The sequence below is a fragment of the Macrotis lagotis genome, chromosome 2, assembly GCF_037893015.1.
Source record: "Macrotis lagotis isolate mMagLag1 chromosome 2, bilby.v1.9.chrom.fasta, whole genome shotgun sequence".
Taxonomy (NCBI): Eukaryota; Metazoa; Chordata; class Mammalia; order Peramelemorphia; family Peramelidae; genus Macrotis; species Macrotis lagotis.
Window position 1 is genome coordinate 159732554 of NC_133659.1, and position 19174 is coordinate 159751727.

At 35.7% G+C, this 19174-nt stretch overlaps 1 protein-coding gene across 1 annotated transcript in view; it reads left to right on the plus strand.

The window, feature by feature from the left end:
* Positions 1-204: 204 nt before the first annotated feature.
* SPTA1 (spectrin alpha, erythrocytic 1) overlaps positions 205-19174 on the plus strand; it is a 98037-nt gene continuing 79067 nt past the window's right edge. Inside the window, 14 exon segments of the mRNA XM_074223134.1 lie at positions 205-393; positions 2197-2436; positions 4166-4291; positions 5306-5446; positions 6330-6476; positions 8111-8244; positions 9236-9380; positions 10309-10463; positions 12672-12807; positions 14416-14517; positions 15413-15550; positions 16008-16118; positions 17361-17438; positions 17604-17759. Of these exon segments, the coding sequence (XP_074079235.1) occupies positions 2200-2436; positions 4166-4291; positions 5306-5446; positions 6330-6476; positions 8111-8244; positions 9236-9380; positions 10309-10463; positions 12672-12807; positions 14416-14517; positions 15413-15550; positions 16008-16118; positions 17361-17438; positions 17604-17759 (1806 nt within the window). The 5' untranslated portion in view covers positions 205-393; positions 2197-2199.

Here is a 19174-nt window from a genome sequence, read left to right on the forward strand (position 1 = left end):
TATGTGATTATTAATATGCTGATTTTGTTCTTCTTTAAAAGCAAAACATACTCCTTGACTTCTACCCAAGTCAATGCTTTCCAAACTATCCAATAGTTTTTCTTACTCTCTTTTAAAGAGTGAGAGACAACTCTGGAACTTGCTGAGTCATGTAACAACTGTAAAGAGAACTGAATTGTGTCTGTCTGATGTAGATAATGTGGATTTTTCATGGCAGGGCCATAGTTCTGGGGCAGGCTGCATCTCTCCATTTCCCGCCCACATCCCCAGTAACCAGTTGTATTGGAGAGTCCCCAGCAAGTATTCTTTCCTTCTGGAAAGAGAATATTTAGGGTTTGGTCTCCATTGGAACCAGTTGTTTAGGAAAAGAAGGAATTCTTGCCAAGGGAGATAGTAAGTACAAAATCCCCCTTAGTACAAAATGCTATTACTTCTACTTGCTCTTTCTATCTTATTCCTAACAAGGGCTTTCAATGAAGGCATTGTGCTTTTTGTTGTTATTGGTGGTATTTTTATTACTTTTAGGAAGCAGGAGATTTTAATTTTAATTTTTCCATATGAAATAACAATTCTCACAATGACCTTAAATTCTGAGTGAATTGAGGATTTAGCAACAATCCTTAATTGTGTTATTTAAGGGCAAATTATAATTTTTTACCTGAGAGTTGAACTTCTAAGCAATACATTCAATGAACAAGTCTGTTCACTGAATATAATAATAGTAACCAGCAATAAATTATAGTTAAAGAAATAAAGGGAAGGCTCAAAGCATTGGCTAAATTAAAAGTCATTACAAATGACTTCAAATGAATTGGGTAGCACTGATAGAGATGCCACTTTACACAAGGATGACCATTGTTTCAAATGGGAAGTTTTGGTCATTATATAAGGAAAAGAGATTATCAGAACAAACTTCTTTGTATAGAGAGAAGAGATGGAATTTATAGTGTTGAAGACAACATAAAAATTTGTGAACTTAGTTCTCATATATTCAGTATTCATGATACATAAATGGTGGCTAAGTCAAAATTTACCTTGGAGTTTTATCTATGAAATGAGGAATTACTAAAAAAATTAAAGTGTGAACAAGTTCCCATATTCAATTTACTGTTTCTTAAGAGACTTTTAAGTGCATGTGTGTGTTAGGTACTAGTGATAAAAAGAAAATTTGGAATTAAATAATTTTTTAAGATCTCTATAGCCAGAAAATTTTTGAAAAAAATTGAGTATATATTTTCACAATATCAAACTATTCTTATTTACTAAAGTAAATCTAGAAGAAAATATCATAACTAAATACTTATTACTATGTCTGAAAGCAAGATAATTATATACCATTAAAAGTATTCTATAATTCAGACTACTCACTAATCCCAAACAATTTAGCAAAATTAGCAGAATTTTACTGTACTCATTAGCTAGTAGAACTAATACTTTGAAAAGTGTTGGAGAAGATTTAAGGTTTTCTCAAAGACCAGTCCCCTGGGAAGTTCAATAGATGATGGGATCTTAGGCTTCAGATGTGAAGTGGACCTGACAGATAATAGAATCTAATTCTTTATTTGACATAGGAGAAAATTAAAGGACAGAGATTATAATTTGTCCAAAGTTACAAAGGGAACACACTATAGAACCAATAAAACCTTGATCTCTTACCAAAGCTACTAGCCTATGTGGTAGCAGGAAAGAAAGATTTCTTTTAGTGGTGGAGGATGTGGGTACACTGTGTGTAGGTTGAGAACTGTGATGCTGCTACAAGTTAAAAATAAAACAACTTGAGGCATATATGCCAATGGGAGAATTTGTTTTACTTGACTATTCTTATCTAGGGAAGGAAGAAAAGATAAGTAGTGATAATGATAGCAATGTAAAAAGAATGAAAAAAAGAAATAATGAAACACTAAAAAATAGACCAAAAAGAGAGAGAAGAAGTACAGAAGGAGATATAATCATGTAAAATCTGTGTTGATAACTGTCATGTTAAATTTAATAAATATTTTAATTATATGTAATAACAATATATAGCTTTTGGGAAAAAGTTCTTTCCTCTCTGTTATTTTTTGTGTATTGTTCACATCCATTAATATTTCCTTAGTACATTATAAAAAAATCAAAATATTCATCTTGGCAGAGCCCTGAGTAGAAAAGAATACAAATATCTCAGCAAGTTACTGACAGAAGTTTTTAATCTTATAGATAATGGAGAGTACTGGAATAAAAGTGCTGGAAACAGCTGAAGAGATCCAAGCAAGGCGACGAGAAGTGTTGAGTCGGTATCAACGTTTCAAAGAACTTGTTGCTGAACGTGGTCAGAAACTTGAAGATTCCTATCACTATCAGGTTTTTCGGAGAGATGCTGATGACTTGGAGAAATGGATCATGGAGAAAATTGATATTGTTTCTGATGAAAAATACAAAGACCCAACTAATATTCAGGTCACTTAGGGGACTCTATCTAAATGATTTTTCCCAGAGCAGATTTTCAACCTTAGAAAAAATAAAAATTACTTCTATGGGTTAGACACAGGATCAAGGTTATAAAGAAGGAAGAAAGAACCAAGTGAGTAGATGCCTGAATGATAATGAACCAGAAAGAAAGGTGATATTTTGAATTTTTTTAGCAACTTGGTAGATGAAATCTTGAAGAAGTAAGACTAGAAGGAAGAAGTGTTGTGAGAAGAGATAGGTTCATTTGGTCTAAATATTATACAAAACTTTGTGAGGACACCCATTGGCCAGTCAAAGTCCCATAATATCAGTCTTGAGAATAAAACTTTCCAAGGAGTGAGTTTTCATAAACAGCTTATATATTGTCACTAGGAGATGAACTTAGAAGAATAGTACTGTGGATACAAAATTTAATGTCTCATTACTGACTCTATTGCAGGGAATCTTTGGTTACTCTCAGTATTCAATTTTCCAAAGAACTAGTGTTGTACTATATGTAACCCAATAAGAGGAATAGGAAAAAAGATAACATGATGGAGAGCACCCAGTCAGTGTTGTAGCAGCTGACCCTGGTGTTATTGTGGGGAGAATAATAAGGGGAAGTTGGCCATTTTTCTTATACGAATGATAAATGAAATATGGAGAAATAATAGGAGAAAGAGAGCTACATGTGGGACCTTACTTTCAGTAACTCTTCAACAACTCCACTGCAGAGAAGCATGTAATTAATTTATTCCCATAGGAAAAATGCTTTTGAGATCACTGAGTTATGGTAATGGTGGTGGAATTCCATGTTGGGAATGGTGCTTAGAGCTGTAAGGACAGGACCATTCAGGCAAAATAATGAAGAGTTAAAAAGAATCAATAACACACACTGACTATGACCATATTTAAAAAAAACCAAACCTTTGCATATAATAATGATGATAAAAATGCTATGCATAAGCAAATAAAAAGCTATAATTATTTTAGTCTTACACTGAAATTTTCATTTTCATTGTGAACAAGAGATGACTTGGCATCTTGAAATCTATTTAGAGGAAAAACAAACTCTAGTAGTTGCCATCAAACCATGTAGGTTTTGAGTATAATGCTTTTGTGTGCTATCTTAGGATCTCTCTGGCTAATTTCAGAGAAACTTCATCAGAGATTGGCCATGAAGAAATGATTTCACCATGGCCATATTCAAAGACTACCAAGGCATGGGAAGGGAGGAGAGGGAAGTATTCTACATTAGTAAAAATGTTCAAATGGATACATTCATAGGTATTTGAAGTATACATATTATTTCAGTGAAATCTATGTTTCTAAGTATGTTTTCTTTTTGACAATTTATATATGACTACATGTCATGAGATCTCATTTTTAGAGCTTAGAGGAACCTTAATTCTATAGTTTTCTGTTTGTATTTAGTTTTTATTTTCTAAATTTGATTTGTTGATGGCATTATCTTTATAATAAACATACAGAGTCCCCTATCTTTGGTATCAGGATTTCTTTAAAATTTGTCATGAATATTGTTCTTTTTTTCTTTCATTCTATCCTACATCATAGGATCATTTATTCTAAAATGTGGATACCCTAGCCATAACCACTGTCTATTAAGTCACCTCAAATTAAAGAAGGGAGATGTACTCTGATAATTTCTATAGACTGTTGGGAAATAGAGGTATAGTCTGGTATGTTCTAACCATCTTCTCTGATTTCTAAACTATAGGGGAAATATCAGAAACATCAATCATTTGAAACTGAGGTGCAAGCTAAATCTAAGGTGATCCCTGAACTGGAAGAAATCAGGAGAGTTAGATTTGCTGAAGGACATTTTGCTCACGAAGCCACCAAGGTAAGTGGAGTTCTAGAATCAAACAGTTGGCCAACCAAGAAATATTTATTAAATGTCAACTATATTGCCAGTCCCTGTTTTAGGTCTTGATAGAAAATGAAACTACTCATTCTTAAGAAGCTTACATTAATTTTATCAGGAAAGACAACATAGGCATATAGAATACACGTTCACAAAAATATATGTATTCATGAGGACATTCTAGAAAAGATTATATTATAGTGATGATTATTATTTCCATTCCTTTCTTTCCCTCTGAATCTACATGCTTTATTATCTACTGGTAACCCAATAGTGGATTCCACTTATATGTAGGCAAGAAGTGATTGAATGCCATTTAGGTTTAAAAAGTAGCCTCACATATATCCCCCCAAAACACTCCAAATCCCAAAACATCCTGTTGAATTGTAAGCCAAGATTCTTGTTCTACCAAGGTCTTCCCTATGACCTTTTAAGTTCTTCTGACACGTGTCCAACAAAGAACAATTGAGATGAGTGACTAGAGACTGTGTTTCAGTGTAATTGGTTGAAGGATCTGGGAATGTGTAATCGGGAGAGAAAAAGACTTATGAGCATATGAACTTTATACAAGGACTTCATGAGTTGTACTTAGGAAAGAGATGAGATTTGTGCCATTCATTCCTAGAGAGCAGAATTAGAATTAATGAAAAAAAGTTTCCAAGGAATTGAATGACATTCTGTAAAAATGGAAATTTTTCCAGGAGACTGTGTTCCCTGAGTATAAACAATTTTTTTATTTGGAATTATCGGCACTTGATATAATGAACACATCCTGTGCTTCATAAGTGCTTCATAAGCTACATGGACTATAAAAACAAATCTAAGGTTCCCTTGGAAGTAATCCCCCATCAGAGGTCTGCAATGGAGTCTAGATGAAATCATATTGGAAATGTTTTTGATTAGTGGATGGTCCTCCTTAGATATGAGTTAGATGTAATAACCTATGAGTTTCCTTCTGATTCTGAGTTTCTGATACGTGGTTGTTCCCTCTAGGCACATCTGGAAGAGTTGAAGAGAATATGGGATTTACTATTGGAGATGATGGCAGAGAAAGGGGCCTGGCTGTTGCAGGTTCTGAAACTGCAACAATACTTACAGGAGTGTGCCGACATCCTGGAGTGGATCAGTGACAAGGTAAAAATAGTGGCCCATGGCTGACCTGCTGCCTGGCTCTAGTATCAACTGAATGAAAGAGAATGGGGACAAAGGCAAAGTTCAATTAGAGAGACTTCACTGCTTGGTACTGATGAAGGAAAAGTGTGATTCAGAATGGGGTTGAAGAAGTCCTGTGAAAATTGGGATGGGGGAGAAGAAAAGGTTACCCCTGGGGTAACAAGAATATCTATAAACACTCCAAAGAGGGGGATATGCAAGAGGAAAACAGGAAATTTTAAATGATTTATCACAAAGCATAAAAGAATATATAAAAATCTATGATTTTTTATACCCATAATTGTGTTGAAGCTGAAAAATAGACTAGAGATCATCTAGTCTATGCCTCTCTATACTCCCATTTTACAAACAAAGAAAGTTAAGTAGCAGGGAGTTGAAGTGAGTGCTTTCTCCCCACCTACCACAATCCTGGATGCCTCTAGGATATGATAGATATACACTTTCAGCTAAAACCTTATCCTTTCATGAATCAGTGATTTATCTATCCTTTTCATAGGTACTCTTGTTACTAAAACATTAGTAATACCTTGGAAAGCTTTGCCTTCTGAACACTTAAGGAATAATCATTACTGGGTTGAGAAAACTCCCTTAAAATAGAATTTTATTATTATGATTTTAAGTCACAGACAATGTTCTCAAGGTTTCCTGCAACTACTTTCCTTCTCTCAAAGGAAGCCATGAGCAGGTGATCTCATGTTTCAAAGGGAATCCTACTCTTCTATTTAATCTCCACTAAGTGAGTTTCTCTTGGTTTTTCTTATTTAATTTCCATACATGTATATATGATATTTCTAATGTCTAGACCTTACTAGGAAATTTCTTGGATGATTCTATACTTCTATAGGAAGCCATTGTGACATCAGTAGAATTGGGTGAAGATTGGGAGCGAGCTGAGATCCTGCACAAGAAATTTGAGGAGTTCCAGGTCGATTTGTCAGCTCGTGAAGGACGAGTGGCCTCAGTGAATGAATTTGCCAATCAGTGTGCTCAGGTAATGGGAGCACAATGACCGTACTGGATAATGGGTACAGGACAAGCCATAATAGAAGCCATGGAGAGTTGAGTGGAACACTCCTAGGGAGAAAGAAATGGTTTGTCTCCTGAGTACAGACTACCACTTCTGGCTCCAGTGTATTTCTCAGGAAATATAGGGAGAAGTACCACAAGGTGAGAACAATCAGGTTTTGATTTTTCATGCTCACAGAATCAAAAAGTGATGTGATAATAAAAATGAAAAAGCATTTCTATTTGACTTTGAAGTCAATTAGAGAATCTTTTCTCAAAAGAAGAAATTTTCCTTCTATTTTTAAGTTAAATAGTAAAACGAATATTCATGTAAATTCTAAACACAGATTCTCTTTGGGAGAAGAATATGAATTCAGTGACTATCTAGTGCTGTTCAGTAATTCTATCTATAGGATAATAGTGAACTATAAGAATTAGTCTCTCAATGTTGTCCCTCATCATTGTCTTACCTGTTGCAAGTATTGATCCAGGTCAGAAGTCATATGCCCGGATGACCAAGACTTTTTCTACTCAGAAAAATTTATTGGCCTTTCTCAATTTCCATCCTTCACTTTGAATTTTTTCAAAAAGCATGACAAAGCCTTAAAAAACATAGTTCACTTCAGACCTAGGAAGTTGGGGGTTCATGTACCTCTAAGAAATATTGGTTTTGATATCCTGGGAAGCCATTTATTGTCTCAATGCTGTGTGCAATTATCTAAGAATATAAGTATGAGGTGCTGACCTATGTTGTTGGGGGGAATTTCCTCATCTGGAAGATTACTATTGCAATGAAATCAGAGGTTTGTTTGTTTATTTGTTTATTTATTTATTTATTCCTATTGCAGAACTACATCAGATGCAGGAACATAGACTAATGATAACATAGCTTTATCACTAAGGTTGGGTCCTCATGATCTCTCTATAACATTCAAGGTGAGAACGTATTATACTCAGATTAGGGCAGGGGTAGGTCATATAGGAATAGCCAGAATGACCAAGGCTGGTGGGATAGAGAGAGAGAGAGAGAGAGAGAGAGAGAGAGAGAGAGAGAGAGAGAGAGAGAAGAAGAAGAAGAAGAAGAAGAAGAAGAAGAAGAAGAAGAAGAAGAAGAAGAAGAAGAAGAAGTAGAAGTAGAATTAGAACAAAAAAGTAAAGAAGAAGAAGGAAAGAGAAGATAAGAAGAAGAAAAGAAGATGAAGAAGAAGAAGAGAGGATGAAGGAGAAGAAGGAGAAGAAAATAGAAGAAGAAGGAGCAGGAGGATCAGAGAAACAGAGAAACAATTACAGAATATTCTTTGTCCAGACAGAGGATTACAGGGTATCAACAGAGTAGTGGTTTGGAGCAAAATCCATCAATCCACTTGTTTATCCAATAAACTTGATGGAATTGTTGGTATTAAGATCTGTAGAAGTTAGTAAATGCCACTTAAGGCAAAGCAGGGAGGAAAGAAGGAAGGAGCACTCTCACTCAAGGTTAGTGTGGATCATTCCACAATTAGAGGCACGTGAACTACCTTCATGACATACTAGAAAAAAAACCAGCAACAACAGCCAATTTGTTTGTATTCATCTGCTTTCAACAATCCTTAACTCCTTGTATTATTTTGGTTCCCAAAGGAAAATCACCCAAAACTAGAACTAATCAAGTCAAAGCAGGATGAAGTAAATACCAATTGGCAACGTCTCCAGGGGTTAGCTATCCAGAGGCGTGGCATTTTGTCTGATGCTGCTGACTTACTGCGATTCTACAGGTATTGAAACATTAACTTTGGGGTCTCTTAAGGCTAATGTGTAATGTATATATGTGTATGTTATTTATGTATGTAGTGTATAATTTTTAAATGTAAATCTATCATTTAATTAAGTACATTATGATGTTGGGGTGGCAAGTATTATATTTGAGGGATGCAATTTCTGAAGTTGTGATGGTATAAGTATTCTTGGACCTAGGGATGGATTTAGAACTGAGGTCCTTACAGCCTCAAGAAGACCCAGAAATGTCTTTGAATGCAAGGCTTAAATGATGGATTCTTAGCACTCTATTTCTATAAGGGAAGCAATTGCCATGTAGAAAAGATGAATTCTCATATCATAAATTGTGTTCAGGATAAGCTTCCTGGAAGTTAGTTATAACTTAAGCTATAATATCAAAGAAATGAACCTGAAGAGATTGCTTTCTGCAGCACTGCTCTTCCATCTCCCTTCTGAAAAAAGACCTAGGTGGTGAATCCCTCCTCTATGCAAAAAGTTCTAATGCATGTTGGTGACACAGAGTCAATGAACAGGACCCATAGAAATGAAGCTCTGAGGAAAGAGGAGGATACAAGTTTTGTACAGCAAGAATAAATGGTGTGGTCTTCATAATTCAGTCAGACTTCATGTTGGCTACCAAGTTCAAATGACTAAAGCAGGAACCAGAAACAGAGTTTCCAGTAATAATTCAAAATCAGACCACCAAGTCAGGAAGAATACTCTGTAGCAATAGAGTTGATATTGGTGAAATTATGCTTGGATTCATATAAATGTTCATCTATGCTCATAAACCCCTGATTTATTGTTCATAGACACTGCATAGACAATCTGACTATTACTCCAATGTCTACTGCTCAGTGTGCATGCCAGGGAGGGCATGATCCTATCCTGGCAATCATGCCATCTATTGGTTGCTCTGTGACTGTGATGCTGTTCCCCCTAGCTTCCTGGAATCCTCCCAAATTTAGAACTTTTCTTTATGTTTGAAAGGGATGTGTCTGAAGCCATTCAGTGGATCAAAGAGAAGGAACCTCTTCTCACCTCAGAAGACTATGGAAAAGACCTGGTTAGCTCTGAAGCCCTGTTCCACAGTCACAAAGGGCTGGAAAGAAACCTAGCTGTCATGGAGGACAAGGTGAGTACTAGAAATGATGGATTTCTCAAATTAATATATTATCTTAACCATTCACTTTTCTCCAGATTCATCTGCAATTAAATCAACATGGTTGGATCAAAAATTCTCCTGCACAATAAAAATGATACACAGAAAATTTTCATCACTTTCTGAACCAGAAATCCTTGCTTCTATATAAAAAAGACATATTGATATCTACCTATGATTCCCCCTCTCCCTAAAGCACTAGAAATCCATTATTCAATCACCTTCCAAGTTTTTCTTCAGGCTTGATGCTAATACCTTTACCTCTCACTTGGCAAAACTGAAACATAAGTATTCTAGAACTTGATCAAGAATGGCTTAATTGTTTAACAGCTCCCCACTCCAGCAATCATTAGTGTCATTTATTATTGAATATAGGTATTCAAGAGATTTGTCAAGGAATAAATTAATAACTTCTCTACCCCAGAAATCACAAATATCATTTCATGCTGAACTAATTCGGGGGGGGGGGAAAGTCACACTTGTCATGCCCCTTGCTCCTGAGTTTAGATTGTGAATTCTATTGAGTCTAATGAAATATGTAGTCCTAGCTTTTCCAAAATAAATAAAACAAACTGTCAATGACTAGGAAGTCAAAATTCCTCTGAAGCTTTGATTTTGGCAGAATCATTTAGAAGTGCTGGATTTTGGGAAGTTGGGTTTAAACAGCTACCTGTATAGATTTTGGTAAAGCATTTCGTTCTGAGCTTCAATTTCCTTGTCTGTAAAATGAAACAGGTAGAATTGAATAAAGTGGATTCAAAGGACTCTTCTACTATATCTCTAAATCTAAGATACTAGAAATTTGTTTTAAAATAAAAGATTGCTGATTGAAATAAGATGATCATTTTTACCAAGGATAAATGTTATTGGTGAATATTGAAATTGGTTTTCCATTTTATAGGTGAAAGAGCTGTGTGCTAAGGCAGATAAACTACAGGTTTCCCATCATTCAGATGCACCTCAGATCCAGGAGAAGAAAGAAGACTTAGCCTCTAACTGGGCACATATCCGGGTTCTAGCCACCAAAAGATATGCCAGGCTTCAAACTTCCTACTGGTATGAAAGACCTCATTCCAAGGTCTCTTTACCAACAGATATGGAGGAGGGTGTGGAGGATGGGGTGGAGATAAACATATTTAAGTCAAACATGAGAGAGGTAAAGCAGTAAAAATTGTGACAATGAGCTCTGACCTGTTGATTGTATGGGAGTACAAACTTGTGTAGGTAAACCCTCTGAAGATTTACACAAGGTTAAGAAGATTAGCTACTTTTGTCCTCACTGGTTCACTTCACTAAGCAGCATCTGAGTATGTGTGTATATAAGCATATGTTCTTCAAAGTCAGACAAGAAACACTGGTTTAAACATATAAATATATTCAAAATGAAATGTTTACATACATGTACAACTATGCATACATACTATATATATATATATATATATATATATATATGGTAATTTGTATTTTCTATTCATTTATAATATTTTAAGCAGAGAGACATAAGTGACTGTGATGCCATTCTCCTAGTTCTCTGACTTTCTACCTATAAAACTAAATATAAATATATCTTCCCATGTATATATAAAATACATGTCTTGTGTATCTATTTAAAATGTGTCTGTGTGTTCATATATATGCATATATAAGTATACATGCTTATAGGGCAGCTGGGTGACTTAGTGGATAGAACACTGGCCTTGGATTCAGGAGGATGGGAGTTTGAATCCAGCCTTAGATGCTTGCCACTTTCTAGCTGTGTAATGTTGGGCAAGTCACTTAACCCCAATTGCCTTACATCCAGGGCCATTTCCAGTTGTCCTGATTCATGTCTGGCCACTGGACCCAGATGGATCTGGAGGAGAAATTGAGGTGACTTAGACAGCATCCCCCTCACTCAAATCCAATTCATGTATTTGTCATGGCATCACCTCTCTCTCTCTCTCTCGATCTGTATATACATGTGTGTGTATGTGTATACACACACACACACACACACACATATTATACCCATGTGCCTATCTACACGTATTTAGATGCTTCTAAAGCTATAGCTACATATATAGGTCAGTTTTCATTCCTTTAACTAGGATGGTCCAAGTTTACTCATTTGTAAAATGAGGGTATTGTACTCATTGACTTCTAAGTTTCCTTCCAGTACTAGACCTATGAACCAATGAGTCCATGAGTTCCCTTCTAACTCTAGCAGTAAGATCCTATGTTTTTCCCATATTTTTCCATTTTCTCCAACAGTTTGCTAGAGTCCTGATTTATAGCACATTAGCAACAATTCTGAAAAAAGTGGTATTCTAATTACTTATATCAGTAGATGACTGTAAACTTCATATTTTTAAAAATTAAGCTGAACGATGGTAATCTCTCATAATAATGAAGTACCTTTAATTTTATAAAATGATTTCAAAATAGAGTTTGCTTTTTATTATCACAAAACCTTTGTAATTGATATGGGAAGAGAGGCAGATCAATTCAGATGATTTTTGTGGTCACAAAGCTAGTTAGAAGTAGAATGGGGATTAGATGCCATTTCTCCAATGCACTCTAACCTAAAATAAAGAACATGATATGTAAAGTAAATAAACACAAAATCAAGGGTACCACAAGCATCTCTAGGCAAATTATTTGAGATCAATAGATAATTCAAAACAGGTAAAATTCAATTTATATTTGGATCTGGAATGATTTTTTATAGATTCACCTTACCACTTTGACTATACTGCAAATGAACCTATGTTACCTGGCAAAGGTCAACATAATAACACTTGAGTATCTTTGAACAATGCACTGTGTTCATTTATGAGAGTAAAGAGCAACTCAACAACTCAAGGGAGAAAAAAAGCCAACCTGAGTTAAAATATGTGTTATAGATAAGTCATCAAGTAGGTAATGCACATGTAGATCAAAATAGTTCTTCTTTTTTCATTTTACATGATGTTGAGTAAGTCATTTGAACTTATTAATTTTTCTTTCCATAAGGAAAATTCAAAGGATCTTCATTGAGCAAATATTTACTTTGAGTTGAAGGAAGATCTGTTTCCTTGAGGTTTGATCCTCAGGGACAGAGAATATCCCACGTAATTTTTTAACCATTCATTTTAGTATGCCAAAACCCTCCAATCAGAAATTCTGTAGAGTTACATCCCTTTTGTGGAAATTTAAACACATTGGTTATTTTTTCTCTTCCTAGGTGATCTGATTAGCTTGGTAGACTGACTGTCACACTGTTCCTTTGTCCCTTCCTTATCTTAGGTACCAGCGCTTCTTGTCTGACTTTGAAGAACTCACAGGCTGGATGGAAGAGAAAACAGTCCTTATCAATGCAGATGAACTGCCAACAGATGTGGCAGGTGGGGAAGCCCTGCTAGATAGGCATCAACAGCATAAGGTATGGCATCTACTCCCTACTAACTGTTCTTCAAAGTTCAGTTCTCCTCGGGACTTATGAGGGCTCCTTACCTAGCAAAGCTAAACCCAAAGCTAAACACACATTTCGTGTTGTTTTCAATTGAAGTTGTATTTTATAGATTATGAGTTTCTGACATATAGGTAAGAAGAGTTCACTGTAGTAGACACTGGAAAAAATAAATATAAATACAGATAAAAAGACACAGAGAGAGAGAGAGAGAGAGAGAGAGAGAGAGAGAGAGAGAGAGAGAGAGAGAGAGACAAAGACAGAGAGAAAGGAGAAATTCAGGCAAAGAATTTGAGAAACTTCCAAGAAGAGAATTATCCCTTTCATCTAAAGGGACAAGAAAGTCATCATGGAGGAGAAAAATCAGTCAATAAAAATCTATTAAAGCAACTATTAAGTAAAAGACATTGTGCTAAGCATTGAGGCTACAAATATAAAAATGTTAAAATAAAATAGAAAAAAAAAGATAGGAGACAATAGCTGGATTGGCCTAGAAAGCTAAGATGAGGAACAAGTATACTCTAAGTATGGAGGATAGTTTCCTGAATATATAGAGGTAGGAACGTGCAAGAAGATACCAAGGAATAGCCAATTTCTATCTGTGCTAGAATGTAGAGTGAAAGAAAGGATATAAAGAGAATTAAATTAGAGTTAGTTTGGGAAAGGGGTTGAGGATAATGCAAATAGTTCACTAGGGAGTCTATACTTTATCCATTACTGGGCCACTTAAAGATTTGAATTAGAAGGTGAAATGGTCAGACCAGCATAGATCTTGTAAGAAATCAGAGGAAATCCCTCTCCACATTAGTAAGGCCCAGAGTTACCCACCTGACCACTTCTCTCTTATATTTAATTTATGGCCAGTGACTCACTGTACACAACCTCAGCACTGAATGGAGAGGATGATGAGTAACCTTCCTCAAGAGGATAATGAATTGAAGATGAGAACTGTTTTTATTATTAGTCTCTGAATTGCATTAGATATTGAGGTCAGCATCTATTATGGCAAAGCTTTATATGTGATCTGATCTATCACAAATAATAAATTTTTTTGAAAATCATAAGAATAAGTTGCTCTAGGAGCCTCTAGCTAACCCTGATCTTGGACTGACTCTAAAAGGACTGGGGAGTATGGATTTCTAACCCCTGACTTTCTTTCTCTGGAATTTAAATCATTCTAATTGTTTGTATAATGTCTCTGTCTCAATTTGGACAGACTACTTAGAAATAATGTTTGAAAGACCTAGATTAGAAATCAGTATATGATGACTTGGGGTTCAAATCCAACTCATCACTTGGGTTTTCATATGGCTTATATGCTTTAAAGATCTAAAAGACATTCTCAACTAAGCAAAATCAGGACTGAACCCTCAAGTCATATTTTTCCATTCCCTGGGCTAGGAAAAAAAAAACAAGGGGGGGGGGCGGTCATGCAGTGAGGTTACATCAATTTAAAGATCTCTATCAACAAGGTTCCATCACTTTCTTTGACCCCCAAGGTCAGTGTTCCCCAATTTTCTGAAGGAGAAAAATATGAATCCTTCTTTCAACTTAAGCACATTATTTTTTTTGTAATCACAGCATGAAATTGATTCTTATGAAGATCGGTTTCAGTCAGCAGCAGAGACTGGCCAGGATCTGTTGAATGCTGAGCATGAGGGTTCTCAAGAAGTGTATGAAAAGGTAATTTGGATATATTAATGACTGTAGTTTGCTTCATTTTTATCCCCAACAAATCTCCAGAAGTAAGAGTCTGAAGTAAGAAAGACCCCAAGAAATCATTTAGATAAATCTTTCTCTGTGCGATTAAATTATTTATAATATCTTTTCCAACTTCAAAATTCTACAATGAGCAAGACTTCACCCAACCAAATACAGATATGAGTAGCCTTTTATCAAAGACCTCTAGTAATAGGATTTCCACATTCATTTTCTGTTTTACTTTTTCATTTAGTGTTCTAGAATCATTCTCCCTATGCAGTTCTTAGATCTCCAGTATGGAGCTTGAATGAGATTAGCCAACCCACCACTCTCCTTCTATAGATAAGAACCCAGAGCAGTAAATTGCCAAAGGTCATCTAAGTAACACTAGGTGGAACTGGGGTAAGAATCCAAGCCCTTTGATTCCAGATGTTCTGATTTCCATTATCTCATGCTGCTCCTAGCTTTCTGATCTTGTCATTTAGTCTGAGGATTCAATTTTGAATACTTTCTGAGAGCATAAATGTGATTCCTGCTGGGTCTTCAAATGAGGGAACTCATTTGGTTTACTCAGTGAGAGAAAGTCGCTGAGTGAGTTAGTCAGCTAGAATAGCAATAATAATAATATCCAGTATTTATATGACACTTTAAAGTTTGTGAAACACCTTATATGCATTATTTCAGTTGATCCTCACAACTCTGTTTCACAGAATGGGTAGCTGAATCAGAGAGAGGTGAAGTGGAGCATGGGTCAAACAGTCTGCAATTCTATCATTGCAATTCCTAGTATTTAGGGTCTCTGTTCATGGCCTCAATGGGACAATGATAGATAATACCTCTCCCAATTAACCTGATTTATTCTTCCTTTTCCCCAAAGATGACTTCTCTTGACAATGATCATGCTGCACTCTTGGAATTATGGGAGAAACGTCGTCACCAGTATGAGCAGTGTCTGGACCTACACCTTTTCTATCGAGACAGTGAGCAAGTGGATAGTTGGATGAGTAGACAAGAGGTAACTAGAGAGAACACAGTCAGCCTATACTGTCCTGGATGGTGGGAGGAGAAACTCCATAATTGTCCACTAAGGCTTCATAGAGTCTCTTTGTGTTGTGAGAATTGAAGATGATAAAAAAAAAACAATATGATGAGCAGCTACAAATTAATACACTGCTATAATGTAAGGACAGACAGGACATTAAAAGAGCAACCAGAGTCAAAAAAAGATGACCACATGTGGTTGACATGAAAAGAAGGTAGGTACATAGATTAGTGAAGGGGACTGAGGAAGAAAGGGTCTCAGTACTTTGGGAAATGCCATCTGCTTTAAAAATAAGAAGGCAGGAGAATGTTTTAAGTGGGGAATAAATAGTCAGCCCTTGGCTCCAAAGTGCTTTTGAGTTTTTTCCCTTCATTCATCTGGGAACCTCTGATCTGAATACCATGGGTTTCTGTTGGTATCATCTCTATAGGCTTTCTTGGAGAATGAGGACTTGGGGAATTCCCTGGGGAGTGTGGAAGCCCTTCTTCAGAAGCATGATGACTTTGAAGAGGCCTTTGATGCACAGGAGGAGAAGATTACAGTAAGTCCTGTAACTTGTATTTAGACAATTAACTTTATGTGGATGAAGGCTTTCTCTTCCAGGTTGTTGTTTCCAGTCAGGACTACTTCTTACTGTCTCATAAATTTTCCTGTTCTTGATTTCAGTAAAGATAGAAAACAATATTCCCCCATCTTCTATTTAAGCATTTCCCATGTATTTAAAGACTAATATGTGTTGATTTCTCAGTTTCTTTTCTTTAGTTTGAACAATTCTTTCTTAAAAATCTTCAGAATTGTATCTGGATTCCCAGATATTTGCTTATCTGTTCACATTTTTTCTCTCAAAGAATCTAAGTTTCTTGAAGTCAGGATTGTGTTATATCTCCAATATACAGCATAACTTTGGGAACAAAGTAGATACAATAAATGGTTCTTGAATTACATTGAATTGAATTATTTTGTAGGTTTTTTAAACCCTTGTTTTGCCTCTGCTTCTTTCCCAAGTTTTCCCTCTTCTGCTTAAGTTGTGGAATAAAGCATTAATCGTAAGGTTTTAATCAAAGTCTGTCCAGATGAAAACAACAAATTCATGGTTTTAGTCTTTTGATTCTTAATAGAATATTCCCCATGTTTTAAAAATAATTTAAAAATATCAAACAGGACAAATTTGGGCTTCTTATTCAGGGTCAATCTTCTTAAGTCCTTATCTGCCATACTTGCCTCTCAGTTATTCTCCTGAGATCACAGTCACTACCTACTAATAGTAAGAATAACAGCAACAATAATAAGTAACATTTATATGATACTATGCTTTAGAAATTATTTTAAATACCTTACAATTCCTTTCTAATTTGAACTTTACAATTCTAGGATGTAGTTGCTATTATTATACAAAAGAAGAAACTAAGGCAAAATAGTTAAATGATTTGTCTAGGGTTATATAATTAGTATGTATCAAATGTCATATCTGAACACAGGTCATCCTTACTACAGATCTGGTACTCTATCTACTATCATCCATTCTGCTACCTTTTCCACTCCTTGTTAAAACAAGAATTAAGACCGGCAAGTTATCTCTTTTTAATTTTAAATCACTTCATTCAGGGAAACCCTGGGCAATGCCACCTACATGTAGAAGGTCTGATCCTTGAAAAGTTTTTTTTTTTTTTTTTTTTTTTGCAGAACATGCTATCTAAGCAAAGCTCTTGAATAACTTCACAATCTGTGTCCACCACCGTTGTGGTAACCAAAGAGAAACCACTCTCTTTTTCTCTCTCACCAGACACTGGACAAGACAGCGACTAAACTAATCAACAATGACCATTATGATTCAGAGAACATCGCTGAGATCAGGGATGGGGTATGTCTGCATGTTCTATAGCTAACAGGAGGGGAATATGTCATTTTGGTTATAGGATCTTAATTTGTGTGGTGATCTTAACTCCTGGGGTGGTAGGTTCTGTGGTGTTTTTGCATGACCCCTGTGGTTTAGATAATGACAACATTGCCTATGATTCTTTTGTAGCTTCTGGCACGACGTGATGCTCTGCGTGACCGGGCTGCTGCCCGACGGAGACAGCTGAAAGATGCTCTACTTTTGCAACAGTTCTACCAAGACTCTGATGACCTGAAGAACTGGATCAATAAGAAGAAAAAGATAGCAGATGATGAGGAATACAAGGTGAGCAGAGGGTTTAATTTCAGGTATCTTCAATAGGCTTATTATTCTTTATCCTAACTTCTCCATCCCTTAACCTCATCATTTGGGAAATGATATTTCTAGATGTTTCCTGGATGTATTCTTAGATCTATGCCTTCTGACATGTCCTTTTTGTCATTTTTTGCCTAACATGTTAAAGAAGTGTATGTATTGCAATCACAAGAGGCTAGAAGCTAGGACTCACAACAGACCAGTTCAAATCTACAACTGCACATTTTGGAGTTGCAAGAGTCCACCTTGTCAATCCACACATTTTACTAACTAGAAAACTGAAGTCTATGTTGAGAAATGATTTGTTTCTTGGTAGGGATTGTTGGTATGGGAGCACTGTAAATTATGTTCACCTGGTGTCCTTGAGCACCAGAGTCTTATTTTACTATGTGTCATGAGAGTGGGAGTGGATTAGAGCCTGGAAAGGTATTTTAGCACTGGTCTTTTGGTAAATAAATGGAGCACTTGGAGATCTTGATGGAGTACTTGTCTCCCTTTTCATCCTTGTCTCCTGCCCCTCCAAAGCTTGCCTGGGGAAGATTGAGGGAGTCCAGAAGGGGACTCAACATAAAAGTCTGGGGCAGGGACTCAAAATATGATGTTCAAACTGTGACTCAACAGTTTCTCTTGATTTTTTCTTATCCCTTGACCTCTGTGTTGTACTCTAATTATCCTACATGTAACTCTAACATTTCATTCTTTATCTCTTCATAGATTCCTCATTCTCTTGCAGACATTTCTCAAGGCTTTGTCCTTGAATTTCTTTTATCTCTTGAACATGCCTTCAATTACCACTTCTAAATATATGAATAAAATCTGTCACTGTAGATTAACTCTCTTCCTAGACTCCAGTTCTTTATCTTTAATTGTATGCCTACATTCTCTGTATTCTCTCTACATTCATAATTAGAAGTTCTATTGACATCTCAAACACATGTCCAAAACAACATTTCTCTATTTCTGTTTTTCTCTTTAAATTTTATTGATATGTTTTTATTCTACATATTTTTCATTTCTATTTATATACATATTTGAATCTCCCAGTCCCACCCAAATGCCATCATCTGTATAAAAGGAGAGGGAAAAAAGCAACTCAGGAAAATGAATCAACATAGATTCAAGTTTGAACATTTCACACTTATAGTCCACAATTTTGCCAAGAAAAAAGAAAAGTCTGTTTTCACATATCTTCTTTGGTACCATTAATAGTCATTACAGTTGCAAGAGTGTTCACCTGTTTTTTCTAATTTGCTCCTATTCTTTTCATTTATACCTGCAGTTATTGTACTTTGTTTTCCAGATGGTGCTGATTTCACTATGCATCATTCATATAAATCTCTCCATATTTCTTGGTATTCTTCATAATCATAATTTCTCATGGTGAA